The following is a 19,007-nucleotide window of genomic DNA, read 5'->3' on the forward strand; positions in this document are numbered from 1 at the left end:
CCAGAGTCCTGGCTGAGTCCTTGTAGCTCTGACTCCAGCTGCATTCAAGACCTTGAAAATCTACCCCAATCTCTTCAGTGGGCTTTTCTTTTATAATCCTATCAAGGCTGCATTTGACCCTGTTGCTCATGCACTTTTTCCTCACACAGTTTTTCTTCCCCTCAATCTTTCACTGATATATTTGGATGCAGCCCTCTGTGAAAAGCCAGCTTGTTCAGCAGTGATAATTTGTGACTCACCCTACAATGACTCTCCTTGCACAGGTCATTGCATAACAATTATGAGTTAAAACATTCCAATAAATCTTATTTATTTTAGTTTAGTTTGGTTTTTAACAGGGCAATTCACTTTAATCATCTTATGTCAGTTTAGCATGTATCTGTGCTAGATTTGGCTATGAAAGCTAAAGGTCATCTGCAGGACCAGGGTGAATATGATTAATGCAGTAAATCACATGATTAAGTTATAAAATACTGAAGAATGAACAAGACCAACAAAACATGTTTAATATGCAACAGACACTAACCCACAGATGATCACAGATGTGATTTGTTCCTAACCACCGTTTAATGGATTTAGGAAACTGCCTGGAAGATTGTAATGTTCCTCGGTTCTGTCATTAAAATATTCAAAGCATGAGATGCCCTATGCTGATTGCACTAACGGAAATAAACTCTTCATATATTTCACTCTGTATGTACATGAATCTAAATCATGAGTTTCTATGGAACTCGTTTCTTTAATTGAAACTCTAATGTATTGAGTTGTTTAAACACATTAACTACATAAACGTTTGCATGTTGTAACACCTAATCAGTAATGACAGAGTTTTGATTGTCTTTTTGGTTCTTCCTCTTGTTCATTATTATTGCTATTATTATTTAAATGCTCAACCTTGACCAAATGACTGAAGGGGACTGATAGGGCAACAGTATAATCATGCAGCTTAGTATTCAGCCTTACACACTCAATGCAGCAGCCAGATGACTGCTGTAAGAAAAAGGCATTACTTACACAAGATTGCGATGAAAGAGTGCAAAAAGGCATTAATTCACTGAAGCACAAGCAGGAGTGTAAGGTGGGGATGAAGGGGGTGAAATAAAACGTGAAAAAAGAGCAGAATGGATGAGAGACAGACAGTTTAAACCTGAAGGTGTGATAAAAACAGAGAAGGGTTCCATGAGAGCGGTGGAGGAGATAAAAAGAGAGGAGAGGTGGATAGAAGCCGGAGTGGATTTGCGCTAAGTGCTGTCTCCTCCATGAACAGAGTAGTTTGTGTACAAACGAGACGGCGGCGGCGTTGAGTGAGCACGCCCGGGCGTTCTCCCTCAGGTTCGGTACAGGATAGCTATCTTGCGGTGACAGAGCAAGCATTTGTCATCCATAAATCCTGAGCATTAGCAGAGCTCCTGCAGCCTGAATACTCAGCGGAGTCAGTACCAGGCTTATCTGGAGAGACAAGGAGAGGGTAGCCAGGGACTTAAAGCAAGGAAGGAAAAAAAAATAAGTAGAAATGTTGGCAAGAGGATAAAAGAGGAAGGAAAATCAAAGTGTGACTGGTATGAGACGAGGTTGAGAAGGAAACAGCTGTAAAAAAATAAGGAGAGTTGGAGAAGAAAGGGCTAAGAGATTAACATGAGAAGGAAGGTGATGCTAAGGAATGGTAAAGAGGAGACTGAGAAGTCACCAAGTTCAAAGATAAACATGGATTAGGACAAAAAAGATTTTGAATGACTGTTGAATGGTGAGTTTGCAAAGAGCAGTGAAGAATAAGAGAGAAGGGCGCTCTGGAAGTAAAGAATAGGAGAGAAGATGTTTGGGGAAAAAAACAGCTTATGTTGGAGAGGAAATCAAAAATGGGAAGTGTTGCAGCTGAAGTGGAGGACAATGACCGAGAGGACGGTGGGAGAGTGATGCACCGGTGAGCATTTACTCCTCAGCAGGATTCCCTCTGAACTCTCTCTGCTCGTAATCCTGACAGGAATCATCCCCTTCTCAGACTGGAAATCTCAAATCGTGTTTGCTTCACGTTAACCCAGATAATTCCAGTTCATACAGCTGAATGACATCTTTAGTCTACACACTGAAAAAGAGATAACCCAAGCTCAAATTTAAAAGATCCTTTAAATAATGGCTCAAAAAAGGAAAGCATGTGAACTATACATTAGGAATGAATTTGCATTTATTTCTCATTGATAATTTGGCAACTTTTTTTGCTTGAAGAAATTGCTGTTTGGGTTTATGGCTATAATACTAATTATTCTGTTATTGTTTGTCTTTACTAAAGTTTTGTAGTTATGTTTTTGTCTTGTATTTTAAAAATTACTCACTCATTCCTGCTGCCTTGCTTCAATTAGTTTTGTATTTACCTCCATCACAGCATCTGAAAAGCAGAAATAGCGGTTCATCAAGGTAACTCTGTGTAAATGTAGTTTTAGGTGAAGCTCAAGGTAACTCTGTGTAAATGTAGTTTTAGGTGAAGCTCAAGGTAACTCTGTGTAAATGTAGTTTTAGGTGAAGCTCAAGGTAACTCTGTGTAAATGTAGTTTTAGGTGAAGCTCAAGGTAACTCTGTGTAAATGTAGTTTTAGGTGAAGCTCAAGGTAACTCTGTGTAAATGTAGTTTTAGGTGAAGCTCAAGGTAACTGTGTAAATGTAGTTTTAGGCGAAGCTGGTTCACTTGTTAGCCATTTGAGGGTGCATAAATGCTCTCACAAAGGATCTTTAGATTTGCCCAAGGTGATATTAGAAACCTACTTCTTGAAGTCTCTACATAATCTATTGTTTATATATTTGTTTAAAAAATGTTAAAAATGAACTTCTACCTTCAGCTTAATGATGCTTCTTGCTGTCATCTGCTTAACCACCGTTCATGCAGAGCTGTATTGATATGCCGTAATCACAAAAGAATCTGCCAAGATTTGCTGCTGCGTTTGATATTAGACACAATATGAAGCTCACAGAACGTGATATTGTGAGACACAGAGAGACACTACTGAATGCATGAAATGTGGGCACTTCTATCCAGAAAGAAAATGTGAAATGTGGTTGATATTTACGGCCATATGGTGATAAACAAGAACAGATGTGTGAGATTGTTGAAGGGTAATCAGAGGCCCTCATGTTCTGTTGGCATCCTGGGGTTATTTCCAAAAGTCGTTCATCAAAATTTTATGTCGATACAATCATCATCCTGCTCATAGATCTCGACATTCAGACATACAGTATAGTGGGCTCAATTTATTTTTTTTATAGGTTTGTTCCATAATTCAGTAGGTGAGTGTAATCACTGACATGCAAAGCAAAAGTAGAGGCACTCAAGGCAATTTTCACCCAATTATAAAGATCCTACCTACTCACTTCACCTACAATCAAACACACTATGTGATACCAAGGTAATAATCTTCTGAACGCCATCATGCACTGAAAATTATTCATAGATTTTTATTGTGTGGTATAATTATACATTTTCAGCCCGTGCCTTTAGAGTATTGGATAGGTGGCATAGTGTCGTCTCTTAAGAAATGCAGCAAGGAAACAGTAAAACTTAAAGTGTTTTATTGATGTTTCTGCAAATTACAATAGAGCATGAAATATTATAAAGGGATGTGATTCTTTTGATTGACTTTGCTTGTTGTGCCCAAGTGTCAGGAGTTACCCGACTCCATTTGTAAAAAGTTAAACAAGCACTGACATTAGCTTCTGTTAAATAATGCATTTACAGTTTTTATATATTTGAACAAAAATAATGAGACTTTTAAAGAAAAGTCCATATTATCCATAAACTATAAGATGCAGAAGGCAGTCAATTGTACCATTTGTCAATTTATGAAAATTCTTGAAAATGTAACATTGTCTGCTGGGCTTGCTTTTGATTGACTTGGTTCTTATTTTAAGGTCAGTAATGGGACATGATCAAAAATATTTCAATAATCACTTAACTGTAAATAATTAACAGCTTTAATTTTGTTGAATAGCTGAACCAATAACTAGACACATAAAATATGTTATGCAGATATTTGTACCTCAATCTGGTCTGTGCCAGAATGTTGTGGATATGCTTTAATTAGCACAGGTCCACATACAGTTTCATATACTGTATATGTATTGATGTAACTTTTATAATTTGCAGCTTAAATGTTTTTCCCTGTTGCTTTGTCTTTCTCATTTTGATTGTTATATTGCGGTTATAATGTCAACACATTAAAAATAAATCCGTCTTTTTGCTTTGTTAAGATAGTAGTGTTCTACTATGAATATATTAATAAATTGTATTCTCTTCACTAATAGGAATAACATGCAGTTTCTTTCTAAATGTCTTCTGGACATCCAGCAGTAAAGGCACTAATGACACAACCTGCCTCAGAGTACGATGTGGGAAGAAAGCTGACATAATCGACCATGAGTCATAAGCTGCTGGTTTGTCAGCCAGGACTGCTGATGGACCCCATGAACCCAGAATGACTTCTTGTAACTGTTTTATCAGTTGAATGTTGAATAAAGGACCCAAACGCCGGCAGGCTGGTGCAGAAACAAAGGCAGCCGATTTAATAATGACAAAACAAAACCCACAATACAAAATACAAACCATGATGCAAACCAGAGGAACACAGTGGCAACACAATTTCACATTTATTCAAAATAAAGCAACTTCCTAGGCAATTGCTAACCTCTGTCATGAAATGGATGCGTGGTGGATGCTGTTACCACCACTACAGCACCTTAAAGTGAACTTCTTCTATCTGCTGTTTCAGATACCATAAAACAAATTTAGCAAAAAATTTATATTTGAAAAGAACAGTTCGTAGAGATGACCTGTCCAGGGTGACCCCGCTTCTCGCCCGTCGACAGCTGGAGTTAGGCACCAGCACCCCTGCTGGGATACGGGTGTGGGAAAATGGATGGATGTTCATAGAGATTAAATAAAAAATTTAAAACTGACCAATTTTGTTCATTTGCCCCTACTGAGGAGACAGAAGTTATAATAAAGTAATTTCAAGGTCCAGCTATCCATTGAAGGCATACAGAAAATCCAGCATTAATGCTCCACCTTCTCTTTCACACACAGCCAGTCTGGGCCCCAGAAACCCAAGATATTAGCTGCCAAATGCAGAAGTCGAGGCTCAGAACGAAAACCTAAAATCAATGTTATCAAGGAGTCTGTAGAGGTGGTCGACTGAGGCCCAATGAGGGCCCCACAGGCAGAAGCAGCAGAATCAGGACTTTCTACACATACAGAAAATGCTTCACAGATGCATCTTGAAATGTCATTTAAAATTTACAAATGCAGAAAACAGAGACCCAGGAAGGCCTGTTTGGGATAGATGGAGAGAGAAAAACAACTAAAAACAAAACGACACATACAACATGACATATAAAATCCATTGTCTGAACCATAAATTTATAAATGCTTTACATAAATCCAATCACTTCTGCAGGTATTGTCCCGTTGCATCCATTGTAGCTCTGTGTGTACGTATATGGTCGTTGTCTAACTTGAATTTAATTTCCACCGTAGTCTTAAGTCTTTTGCTGGCACACATCATGTTTCCCATGGAGGGAAAAAACAAATCAGCTTTCACAACATGTTTACTGTGTCCCGTATGGTTTGTGGAATACTGCAAGCTAAACTTTTTATGACTTTCATTCGGCAAAGTATTTCTTTATGCCAATCTTCCATAAAGGGCAGATTACTTGAGTGCATGACTCTGCAATTGTTCTACAGATTCTCCTACCTGCAGCTCCCACAAAGTTACCGGGACTCCGTTGTGTATTCACAAAAAATGTAATCCATATTTTTTTCCAACCAAGTGACAATTATGTGTTACTTTGTTCTGGTTTTTCTCATATAATGGTGGCGGGAGGAGTTTCCAGCTTCAACCCCCGCTCTGTCGTTTTTGTGTCCTTGACATCTCACCCGCCTTGCCTGCTGGTGATGATCAGGGGGCCCAGAGGCACCGGTGCATGGCAGCCCTGCTTCTGTCAGACTGCTTCAGGGCAGATGAGGCTACTATGTAGCTTATAGCAGTGTGTAGGCGTGTGCAGGGGTGGGTGAATGAATGTAGTGTGAAGTGATTTGGGGTCGTCTGGACTTGATAAAGCACTATACAAGTACAGTATATGATATACCATACCAGCAGAATGCATCAAAATGTGTGGTTGTATGGTGACAGGGTGTAGAAATACCATATTTATTCCATCATAAGCTGTGTGAACTCCCAATCTGAATTTCATTCCACTTTCTTCCTTCCTGTTTCCTTATTTCATCTTATTCTGCAGCTTTCGGATCCCTTCCAAATACTTTTTAAGACATGTCTAATGATGCTTAGGAACTTTTCAGGTCACAGTGTTTCCTTGAATTAGACACAGGTCTCTTTTTACATGCTTATATCTGGTTTAAGTGTTACCTTACTCTTCAGTTCCAGCTCCGAGGAGGCTGCGTTTCAAAGTGCACAGTTCCCGCAAACTCCTAGTTTCATGGAGGGAGCCCAGAGGAGAAGTCGACAGCTATTTATTTCTCTACAACAGCTTACCAGGTAGGATCCTCTACACACATGAACAGAATACACACACACAGAGAGATAAAACACTATGTCAAAGAGTAATGTAACTTCAGGCACCCGAGGAAAGAAGTAGGAAATGGATTTTTTTTTTTTTTTTAATCTGCCAAGAAGGATTATGTAATTTACTTCTTATCAAAACTCCTTTGAACAAATTTCACTTCTGGGAGATCTGCAGACCTCAAAGTTTGTTCTGCACCTTTGCCAATTTGGAGAGCACGGGGGAGTGTTTCTACTGAATATGAGGGACTTGTCAGAAGATTTTTAAAAGAGGGACTAATAGAGGGGACAGTAGCAGGACCACTTTCTAACTCATGTTGGAGGTCAGCCTGGGTTAGCTGAAGAATGCACCATGTTCTGCTTTGTTTTGCATCTGCCACACGCTGCACGCTGTGCAGATGCAGTGCATTCACAGCCTAGTAGAAATCGCCCTAATCATTGCTGAGAGCATCCTCATCCTGTAGTCGCAGTGCACCTGCATTTACAGCCAAGACTCAGGCACTTCACTGCTACTGCATTATGGTCTGCATCTGGTAATAAAGCTGGGCTTAACATTAGAGTTGATTTTTTTACAGCCTGCATTAAAAAGGAATATGCAGGAATAGGGATTCTATAATAAAACTCATCTGGTGATATCATGAGAATAGAACTAAAATTCAGCTTTATGCCTCCTTCTTTCTCAGGGAAAGAACAGCTTATTGCTGAAAATGCAGTTTCAGGTAATTAATTTCAGTACAATCTTTGCTGCATTCATATGGTGAATAAAGCCTTTTTTGATCATTGTGAAAGGAATGAAATCATGTTCCTTCCTTCTTGTTTCTGAGTCAGAGGAGGTGAATGATGGAGCTAGTTCAGAGCTGCTGAGGAAACATCTTTATAGATCACAAAGGATTCAGTTAGATTAGTCACTGACCTTTTGGGTCAGGATAATTTCCCTGTTCTACAAAGACAGAAAGAGCTAGGTTTTTATGAAAGAAGATGAGATCGATTTCACAGGAGAACATGACTTGCTGGATGTTTTCTTAATCTTAAACCTGGAACAGAGAAACTCACCTGTTCCAGGTGAAATCGGGTTGTCGTTTTCACCTGATTAAACTGAGGAGAGAATCTCTGCTTCTTCACCTTGCTGTTGGGTTTCTGTATGACATACAACACAGAAACCCAACACCATACCTGACAGGTGGTACAGTGTTTTTTTTTAGGGTGAACGCCTCGCATTGAATCCTCCAAACATTTCTCTTATATGTCCTGCACCTGATGAGTTCAATCTTTGTCTTGTCTGACTGTAAAATCTCTCAGAAGACATTTGATTGGTCCTGCTGTAAGTTTCCTGAAGCAGAGACTTCTCCCCAAGTTGGTGGTAAATAGTGTTGGGTCAGAGAGTTGAAATTATAAGTAACTGGTTCCAAACACAGGAAAGCAGCAAGTGTACATGAGAGTGAAGTGTTGACAAATATCAAATTGTTGGTAGCTTTTTTAATTCAAGGGTTAAAAAGTGTGTGGTTTCTCTGCAACATCAGAAATTAATCTAATTTCAAATAGCAGGGTGTGTAAAGGCTCATATATTTGAGCCTTTGTGTATAATTTGAAATGGTTCAATAATTAATTTCTGTGAATGAGGAGAGTGTTTCTGTCACATCCCTTGTTATTGTGGACTTCTGCTTTTTTCATTTCTGTGTATAGATTTGTTATTTTGATTATCTTTTCCTCCAGCCCAGTTTATTCATTCAGTTTGTTCATTACCTGAGTTTTGTATTTGTATTGTGAACTTAGTATTATCTTCTCATTATAGTTTATTCCTTCTGTTAGTTTAGTTTCTCTTTTTATCTGTTTGATTTATTTTGTTAGATTTGGTATATATTCCTCTTATTGTTTAGGTTTTCTTCCTCCTATCTTCATCTGCGTTTTAGTCTCTTTGCCATTTACTCCCCTCCCCCAGCTGCTAGTCATTTTCTTGTCTAGTCTTGCTCCCTTCACAGCTGCAGCTGGTTACCTCTGATTAGCTCCTTTGTCATTTTCACTCCCTCCTCCGTCCTGGACTCCAGTGGCTCATTCATTGTTCTGTTTCATTGTTGCGCTCTGCCGCCTCTCCATGTTCTGGGTTTTCAGTTTTTGTAAGTTTTTGACTTGTATTCATTAAACCATGGCTCATATGACCACTCTGTTCTCCTGACTGCATTTTGGTCCAAATCCAAATGAACAATTTAGAGTTTTCAATGCTAGTGCATTTTTTCCTTCTCCTTCTTCTTTATATGAGTAAAAATGAAGCCACGCTACACAAATTAAACTTTTGTTTTTTTTAAAAAAAACAAAACAAAATAAAAACAAAAAGTGTATCTCATTTTCAGGCCTCAGTATAGTGGTTGAGTCCTTCTAGTGTGTTGCAGTGTAAAGCGGTGCAGGGCGTTGTGTGTACCTGCTTCAGTTTACTGTATCTCTCTGGCTGAGACACACGAAACTTATAGTTTATAGGAAGGGAAGAATAGGCGCTCACACACACACACACACATACCCACAAGGGAATAATTCACATGTGTAGGATTGTATATGATTAATGCAGACTTGTCTCCACAACGGTATTATACATTAATTTGTTTCTGCAGCTATAGTTTCAACCCACAGTTTAGAAACGTTTGTGAAATTTATGTTAACTCTAAGTATGAAATTTTACCATTGTCAACCTGCAACAATTTAGTAACCTGTCAAAGGCAGATCCAGAAGATCAATAAAAGCACAGAAAGCATCTAGCAGAAGGAAAGTACAGAAAGCCAAACACAAAATCAAGATCATAATACTAGATTTTCCTTTTTTATCCACATTTAACCACTTGTATTTGTCAGGTGTGTGGTCTAAGGATTGCATAAATAAATCCACATAACAAAATATTTCCACCTTGACTGTTGAACAGCTCTTCAGATGAGTTTGCTTTTTCCTAGATGACGGCTTACAAAAAAAAACATTTTTATGTAATTCTAATGTTATTTCTTGTGACTGAGTGTCTAAATGTCCCATTTTTTTATCCCTTTCTCTGTTTTAGGTGGTCAGCAAAGGGAGATCATTGTGTCTAAATCTGACCCAAAGGTTTTAATAACGGACTACAATCCGTCTAAGGACTACATGATTAGTGTCATTGCTATTAGAGGCAGAGAGCAGAGCAGACCACTTCAGGGGAGATTTAAAGGTTTGTTTCAATTCTTTCTGCCCTTCTGGAATAGTCTTGCCTTTTCTGTTTTTCTACTTAACTAAATAGTCTTTTTGTTTCGTTCTCATTACGTTTGGCCTTTTCCTATTTTAAGCTGTTTAGACATTCTCTCAGATCATTTTGTTATGCAGTGTCTATACTGTATATTTTTCCCTCTATCGCTTTTCTCTTATTTGTTCTTCTACTTGGTTTTGTTGTTGCTTCATTGTCTCATTTTTAAAAGTTATTTTCTACTTTCTTCCATTCCCCCCATCTTGGCTTAAAGAAGCCTTGGACTAAAAGACTCAGTACGATCAGTTTCAGCATAAATACCGGCACTCTGGTATTTAATAGCGTTTAACAGTACTACTGTGTTTTTAGAGTTCATGGTCTCTCCCCTCATTCTCCAAACTAAATCAACACCCCTGTGCCCAAAGAGCTCAAATTTACACTCTTCTAACCAAAGAACACATTTCCAAAACACATCACCATGTTTCAAATGTTCAACTTTAGTCGGACGTTGATGCCCTGTTGTTTCAGCAAAGGAGTTTTTCCTGGACGGTGACCTTGAAGTTCTTCATGATGAAGAACTATGACACTTTCTTGACGCATCAAGTCCAGTAGAGGCTATTTTAGCAACAATCATCTTGGCAGAGACCCAAACGGTGACACATCTGGCTATTTTCCTCTGCAGTTTTTAAAAAGTTGTGCTTTCAGCCACACCCAGCTTTATTTGCAAAAGAATGTGCGCCTTGATGCTTGGCAATGATGCGTCATGCAGCTGTTCTACACACCATGAAACATTTGAAAATGACAATGTAGCCTTCACTCTCATATCAGTGCCTATTATCTTCTTTGTTAGGGCCAGACTTTTTTTTTTTCCTTTTGGCATGATAAATTTGCTTCTGATCAAAAATGTCAGATTAGTCAAAGTGTTACAAAATGAACTCTGGTTAGCAGGACTGGTGCCATTTGAAGGTTCTGTGCTAATTGATTACCTCGATATGGTGTGAAAGTTAATTGAATATTAAAGTGAGGTAAAAGCTAATTTGATATTCAGATTTGTCTTGGAAGTAAATTAAGCTTCTTGTTTAGTTCAGCACATAAATAAAATATACAGATAAAACTTTATGGAGATTTTGTCTTCGGTGTTCCGGAAACAATTCAATTATGGACAGTTTTTATTGTGGTCGTTTCTATGGAAATACTAAGAGTTTTGTGTGATTTCATCAGGGAAACTCTCAGCCACATTACCACATTATATTTATGGCAAAATAAAGTTTCTTAATCCGTGTTTTATTTCTGTTCTGTTAACGTCTCATTACCTCTCTCCAGCTAAACCAGCTGCTGGAGGTGATAGTGACAAAGAAGATGAGTCTGAGCCGCAGAGACTGACTGATTCAGATGGACCTCCTGACGATGCCAACGAGATCTCTGGAGGTAGGACAAAAACACACACCATTTCCATGACAAGAGGCTGCCTTTAAGCTGAACTTATAAATTAGATAAATACCTTTTGGATGGATTCTCCAGTCTGTTGCCATAGAAATGTTTTGGAGGCTGGCAGATCAGCATGTGTAGTGTCAGTGCAGATCCGGTTGTTTCCAACAACATGCAGAGTTTGTGTGCAATCAGTAATGGAAAACGTCAGAGAAATGCCCTACTGGCACACGTCAGGTTTTCACCCGACAAGTGAGAACGAAGATGCCAGAACCACATATTCCTCACTGATGAATCTGTCATAGTTGTGATTTCTGGAAACATTTAGTGTTTAACATGAACTCCTGATATAAGCAGAGTGTCATTCATTGTTCGCTCTTGTCTGCATGAGTTGAAGCTGCTTTTTTCTTAAAGAATTTGCTTTATGTTTGAAACCAAGCTGTTCCAAGATGTTCTTTTTGATGGCTTAAGATTTGTTTTCAAAGAAATTTTCAGATAGATGTCTTGGATATTTTACTGAGTGGTCTTCCTTCTAACACATTCCCAGTTAACATGGGGATTTGTTTTGCTTCATTAATCATTTTTGCAATGCTTTTGGGTTTTACTAATGTGTGAAGATCATAAAAATCCCGTCACACAGATGATGCATATAGCAACATCTCAGATATTAGGAAAGCTGTTAATGCGTGAAAGTGTTTGTTTTATTAAATGTGAGTCTAAATGTATTCACACCCAAGACAGATGTGGATTTTAAAATTATTTTCATGCAACCCAAATATTTGCTTGCCTTTCCTTCACCTTCTTATTTACACTTTGAACATCATCATCACAGTGATGACATATAATCAGTGTTGTATAGTAACGAAGTAAAAATACTTCACTACTTTACTTAAGTATATTTTGGAGTACTTCATACTTTCCTGGAGTATGAAAATTTTTGATGACTTTCACTTTTACTTCACTATATTTCCGAACTTAATTGCGTACTTTTACTCCGATACATTTTCAATGTGTGGTTTAGTTACTCGTTACAAAAAAGCGAGAGAGAGAAACGCAAGTGTTTTGACCCCACCTACTGATTAGCAAGTAGCAAGTAGGCTACCGAACAAAGTCCGTAGCCTGCTTGCCTGGGCTTGTTCATCACCACCAATAGACCCTTTTCACAGTGACGTCAGACAATGGCCGCCATAACTCAAAACTGGGTATCTTTACTTCCGGTGTGATTTTGCCTTGGGAACCAAGCTGAAAACTTCCCGCATTCTCATAATCTTAAGGATATAATAAAAGGTAAGTTTAATAATAACAGCATTTAAGTGTTAGATAGCTGTTACTAATCATTGTAAATTCACCATTCTCTATCTGTGTATAAAATAAACAGCCTCCGATCGGAGAGTAAACCAGCTAGCAGCAGCTTTAGCCACAGTTAGGAAACATATACACCGCCGCCTGTCAGTGATGTAACGTTAGAGGTTCACTCTCTGTATTTTATAAAACGGTGTTTACGTGTTAGATAACCGTTATCAGTCATTGTCAATTTACCATTCTCCAACTGTATTCAAAGGAACCAGCTTCCGATCATGAGTAAACCAGCTAGCAGCAGCTTTAGCCACAGTTAGGAAACATATACACCGCCGCCTGTCAGTGATGTAACGTTTAGAGGTTCATTTTCTGTATTAATGGAAAATAAAGGGCTTTCCCTTAACAAAATGCGCATCTCCATGCACTGTTCATGTTTCTGTCACTGCTAACTGTCACAGAGTCTCTCCCAAAGACGCAAAGAAGGAATAAAAATAAATACACAAGAAAATATTAATGTGCAATGATTTGGATAAATAACTTTAATCTGATTACTGGATTTGAAATACGAACTCGTTAGATTATTCGTTACCGAAAAAGTGGTCCGATTAAAGGCATTACAAAGCAGCGGCGGCACCGGACATCTCTGCTTATAACAAACAAATCCCTATTTTATGGGATGAGTGGCAACTCCAGTCTATAATTTAATAATCTGATCAAGATTAGAGCCTAAAACGTTATAGTTCAAAAACAGTAAAAAGTTCTGGTTAAGGAACAGTTATGTCACGTAGTTAGCTAGCTAACAAAATTCACTAATGCTAAGCTAACGGTTACGCAAAACAAAAATACCTACCTTCATAGTCAAACAGGTATTGTTCGGTGAAGAATTTGTAGCCTTTGTCTAATTTAGATTTTTTTGTCAGAGAGAACTGGTTTGCAAATCGTGATATATCTTCAAATCTTATTTTAGGCAAATGTTTTAGAGACTGTGTAAACTCCATGCTCCGGTGATCTGTCTGATCAACATATGCTGTCAGATTTATACCTCTCTCTCTCTCTCTCTCTCTCTCTCTCTCTCTCTCTCTCTCTCTCTCTCTATATATATATATATATATATATATATATATATATATATATATATATATATATATATATATATATATATAGATATGACATATATATATATATGAAATAGACAACTTTATCATTACTTACTATGTACACCGGAACTAAGGATACACAGCTTCGAGCCAAAACGGAAGTTGTGTGACGTCATGTGAAAAGGGCCTATAGGATACTTCTTCTTCTTCTTCTTTTCTATTATGGCGGATCACAAGCAACTTTAAGGTGCATACCGCCACCTACTGTACATGAGTGTGTAGAAGCATTACTTCATATCTATTAAATTCTACTTTTTAATTTTGTATTCTTAAGATAAATAAACAATGCTTTCCTTAATTTGTGAATATCTGTTATGTTTCCTTCATTTCCTAATATACCTTTAAGATTCCATTCATGCCCCATATTTCTAACTATTCTCTTTAATTCTTCCCTTTCGAGTTCATTTGACTTACAGTTCATCAATATGTGTTCTACATTTTCTTTCTCTCCACATCTCTCACATTTATCATTATTTTTCCTCCCTATTTTATAAAGCATGTCATTTAAGTAGGTATGACCTACTCTTAATCTACTAATTATTATTTCTTCTCTTCTGTTTCGTTCATTAATGCTTCGAATTCAAACTGACTTTTGTACTTCATATAATCTTCTTCCTTTCTTATCTTCATTCCACATTTTTTGCCATTTCTTGATTTCTTTACTTTTAATTAGGATACACCTGTTTCGCTTCTCCCATTAAACACAAAGCAAGTCTCGCAATCAGTAGCAGTCACATGGAAATTCTATCTTACAAAAACTCCCCGTCCAACTTGAAGAAACACATCGAGGTAACTTCTTATGAAATGGTTATAATCCTCCTGTTTCAGTAACTATAGCTTGGTCACTAGGCACTACTGTATTGTGAAATCTTGACCATAAATGAACTTTGTTTGGCATCGTTTCAGTTCCACACGTGGTGTATTTAGCTGAGGCCTAATGTTGACTGTAGCAGGCTACCTAGACTCCTCTGTTCAAGGGGGGACAGAAGCCATAGCGATAGCAATTTAGACTAAATTTAACGAATATAGGAAAGGCATGCAAGTTCAAAACCAGGTTTACAGATGCCAATAAGCTGCATTTCCCTCCCAATTCTTTTTTTCTTTTGCATAATGACCAGTTGTGTGCACCACCTACTGACTGTAGCATTGACTGATTCACTGATTTGTGAAGTAGAGTAATCGTAACAGCTCTTTTTCTTCATGTTGGCCGCATTTTCTGTACTATTTATTTTTCTCATTTTCAGCACTGACCTTACTTGAAGGGAAAACTTAAGGCTTACAAAAACTTTGTATTTTCTGTCCTGGAGGGTATACTAAGAAGCTGGTTCAGTTGTAAAGCAGGTTAAGTTAACCTTGTGCTATAGGTAAAGCACCTAATTTTCTTAACTAAATGATGCCTGCAGGTATATCTATTAGCAGGTTTAATTTTGCCTGCACTTGGTTGTGTACATTATTTTAAGTGTATTTGACAAGTTTACCAAAATATAAAAAATGTCATTCAAACTGCATTTGCTTTGTTTTACTTTTTACTTGTACTTTTCATTACATTACTTGAGTACATCCATTTTTACAGTAATTTCCATACTTAAGTACAAGAAGTTTCAAATACTTTAAGACTTTTACTCAAGTAACATTTCAGTCAGTGACTTCGACTTTTACCAAAGTCATATTTTGGAGAGGTACTTGTACTTTTACTTGACTCTGAGATTTCAGTACTTTATACAACACTGCATATAATTACATTCCAATACAAACCAGGAAAAAAGAGGTTTGTCTCAGTGGACATAATGGTGCATCTCTCAAAAGATAATTAATGAATGTAAAAGGAGAATCAACCCTAAACCTGTTTTTATTTACATTATAATAAACAATGGCGTCTCTTCTCAATAATGAATGGAAACATTTGTTGGAATCACAGTAGTAAAAAACCTTCCTTGCTGACCAGCTTTCTGCGTGTTTTTATTGTATTTTGACAATTTAACTTTGGCTCCAAGTCTTTGAAGTTGGAAGGCCTCTTTGCCATCACCCTAATCTTTAGCTCCCTCTGGAGACTCTATCAGATTCATATTGAGACCTAAAAGTCAAAATTACCTCCAGTAAGAAGAAATGATTGCTCTGAACCTAACTCTGCCAGGAGTGTGATTAAATTTTGATCCACACATTAGTTTCCGTCCAGCAACAGCATTAGAGCCCAAGTCTAATAGAAAGCATTTGCTCTGGGGAAGAAAGGTAATTGTTTCAATCTGAACTCATTTGATTCACACCACCTAAAGATGCATTTAGGGCCCATTCGAAATTTGTACAACACTCAAACAGTGTTATTTTTATGTATATACCAACTAGCAAATTTAATTCAGGTGACAGATGTTTGTGCTGGTGTAATGAGACAATTACTGGACATTTCCTGGATGCATAAAATGAAACTGGTGTGAAAGGAAACTCCTTACGTCGTCGTATAAGAGCAATCAGCCATCAAGATATCAACCTCTGTCCTGTTCAGCACCGCCGTGGTTTTAGCTGTTGTGTTGATCTCTACAGTGCATTAACTGTACAGAGTGCAATTATTTTAATTACTATACAGTTATATATTGATTGTACCACATAATTCCTCTGTAATATGCTAAATGTGCATTTCAGATATGCTGATGGCGCACACAAGTACAATTTATTTATACACACTGAGAGAAGCGATGAACAATTAATTTCCATAAAAACATAACAAATTGGCTCTTGGGTGCAAAGCACATAGCTAATAAATCCTGTACTGACTGCAGGTTTTAGAAATAGCTTTTATTAATTGCAATACCAAACAAGATAAAAGATTAAAATTATTGATTTTAATTTTAATCAAAATTATGAATGAAGGATTTATCTGCCCTATTTAAGTCTTATTTAATTCCATTTATGATTACAACACTTATAATTTTGTTGGTGCAGTTTCAGACATTAAACATTTTCTACATTTTTCTCTGTGAAACCTGTTTCTCTGTGCTGTGTCATCATGGTGAATACAGAGAAATAAAAACAACACAAAACAGCAATAAACTCCAACAACAAAGAAAAAATAGAAATGGAAATGAACTTTTTTGAGCTCGCTTGGTTTGTTTCTTGTCCGTTATTATGCCAGATACAATCACGCTAAATAGATTTAAGATTGCTTGTACATTTAGTTTTACATACAGTATATGTAGATGAACTTGTTTATTTAAACATGATAAATGCATCATTGCACTAATGACACATATTGGTTTGTATTTTAGGTTATGTTAGCTATTTGTTTATATACATCTGTTTTTTCCCTCGTCAGACATTTTCAAGATGATAAATAACCAGGATACTGCTTAAACCTCCTTCTTATGGCCTTAGCATACCTCTGCAAAAGAGACTAAACATTTACACTCAGTGTGAATCATCACAGGTTTAAGTTGAACACTCAAAGGAATTAAACAAAGTTTCTTTTCCGTAATGTACTCAACCTTCCTGTTATCTAAAGGAGTCTTGCTCTCTCTGCCCATTGCAGTCTGAATGAGGCAGTGAAATACCTCTGCATGCCATAGAGAATATAATTTACTTTAGATTACTTTAAGATTGTTCTTATACCTTTTGTGCTTTATTTTTTATTTAGTTTTTAAACATGTCATTGCAGCTAACTTTGACTAAAAGTAGAGAATCCACAACCTCCCGGTAAAAATGGTTTATAACTGCAATCTGGTGCTTACTTATGATGTTCTCTGTTTGGAAAATAATAAAATTTTCCAAATGATACAATTTTCCAATACAATTTTCTTTCGCTAATGAGAAAATATTGTTGTCTGAAGTTTTACATTTGATTTTTTATATTCTTATTCATTTAAGATACTTAGAAATAATTTGCCAATGTAACTTCCATGTCACTCATAAAACAAATTAGTGGAGTAGTTTGAAATAGAAATAAGAACGGTTAACTAAAAAAACAAGTGAAAAAGTGGTTTGCGTCCATGTAAAACCAGGTGTTTTGTTTTTCTGCATGAAGAGAAACAGAAAACTGCAACTGCAGTTGCAATTTGTAGATTTAACTCACAGCTAAAAAATAATCTTTACTAGAAACTCTGTTTCACAGCTGACATTGAAAGAAAAAGTTCAGAAAATTTAAGTGAGAAAAGTTTAAAACTAAATATCTGGGCCACTGAAAGAAAAAAAACAACCTTTCTACAGATATAATTCAACCTGTATTCCAATTATTTTAAAAAGAAAAAAATTAAACCACATAAAGCAGGCTTTGTGTGTCTAGACCCACCCACAGGTTTTAGTCTTTCATATTAAGTTCCTCTTACTTCCCTTTCTTCTAAGCAAGGATATTATAAAGTTGGATTTCCATCATATTCCTGTTATTAGACCCAGCTACCTTTCAATGCAACACCGGAGACTTTGATTGGTTCTTTGCTTTTCTAGCTGTTGGGGATTATAATAATATCCTGCTGTGCTTCTTTAGATTCTGTCTGGATTCAGCTGCAGCGATAATAATAATGCATCTCTTTAGTTCAATAGAGAACGCTCCTTTATATTGAGGTATAATGTGTGACTGCTTCTCCTCTTCTCTCCACATGATGCTCTGCATGTGTATTTATATTCCACGGTGATAACAGCAGCGTCCCACTGAGCTACACAGAGTTGGTGCTACAGACAGTCTCCCAGGGTTCCTGTGTGAATGTGTTTTGTGTGCGAGTGTGCGTAGACGAAGGTGTAGCTGTGTGGAGTTTAGTACTGCTGACCTACTCCATCTTTGTTCCAGAGTAGCAATCAGGGCTTTCATGTAAGAATACCTTAATTACAAAAGCTGGTCATTCCTTCCTGTATATGTGGTGATATTACATATATACAGTATATACTATATATATATATATATATATATATATATATATATATATATATATATATATATATATATAATTTTTTAGATTGCTGATGATTATATTTAGAATTAGGTTGGTATTAGGATAAAAAAAGATCCTACAGTTTCAATTTGAACAATTTAAAGTTTGTCATCTCTTGCCAAACATGTTTTTTTTTATCTTACTGACTATGTAATACAATCAACTACTTCAGGGATTAGATTTTAAAGATGTTACTGTTGAATGGGGTGTAACAAGAAAGTAGCAGATAAGGCCATTAGCCAAAATCAATGCCAAAGAATTTCCTCTACTATCAATGAAATAACTACTTTTGCCATCCACTGTTTGGTTTCTGGAAATACTCTCCAACCATATGTTACCGTACTTGGACATATGTTTGAGCTAAATAAAAAATCTCCATTCAATCAAAGGAAATTAGTTTTCCATCTTCTTCTGTGGTGACACCAAGTTACTCGGGCTCTTAGAAAATACAAAATGTT

At 36.8% G+C, this 19,007-nt stretch overlaps 1 protein-coding gene across 3 annotated transcripts in view; it reads left to right on the forward strand.

The window, feature by feature from the left end:
- Positions 1-19,007, forward strand: part of LOC116717697 (collagen alpha-1(XIV) chain-like) — a 125,847-nt gene that overhangs the window by 12,129 nt on the left and 94,711 nt on the right. For all 3 annotated transcript variants that reach the window (XM_032559246.1, XM_032559248.1, XM_032559247.1), the window contains exons 3-5: positions 6,419-6,535; positions 9,597-9,740; positions 11,076-11,180. In XM_032559246.1, coding sequence (XP_032415137.1) covers positions 6,419-6,535; positions 9,597-9,740; positions 11,076-11,180 — 366 coding nt within the window. The remainder of the gene's footprint in view (positions 1-6,418; positions 6,536-9,596; positions 9,741-11,075; positions 11,181-19,007) is intronic.

The sequence above is a fragment of the Xiphophorus hellerii genome, chromosome 3 (genome assembly GCF_003331165.1).
Source record: "Xiphophorus hellerii strain 12219 chromosome 3, Xiphophorus_hellerii-4.1, whole genome shotgun sequence".
Taxonomy (NCBI): Eukaryota; Metazoa; Chordata; class Actinopteri; order Cyprinodontiformes; family Poeciliidae; genus Xiphophorus; species Xiphophorus hellerii.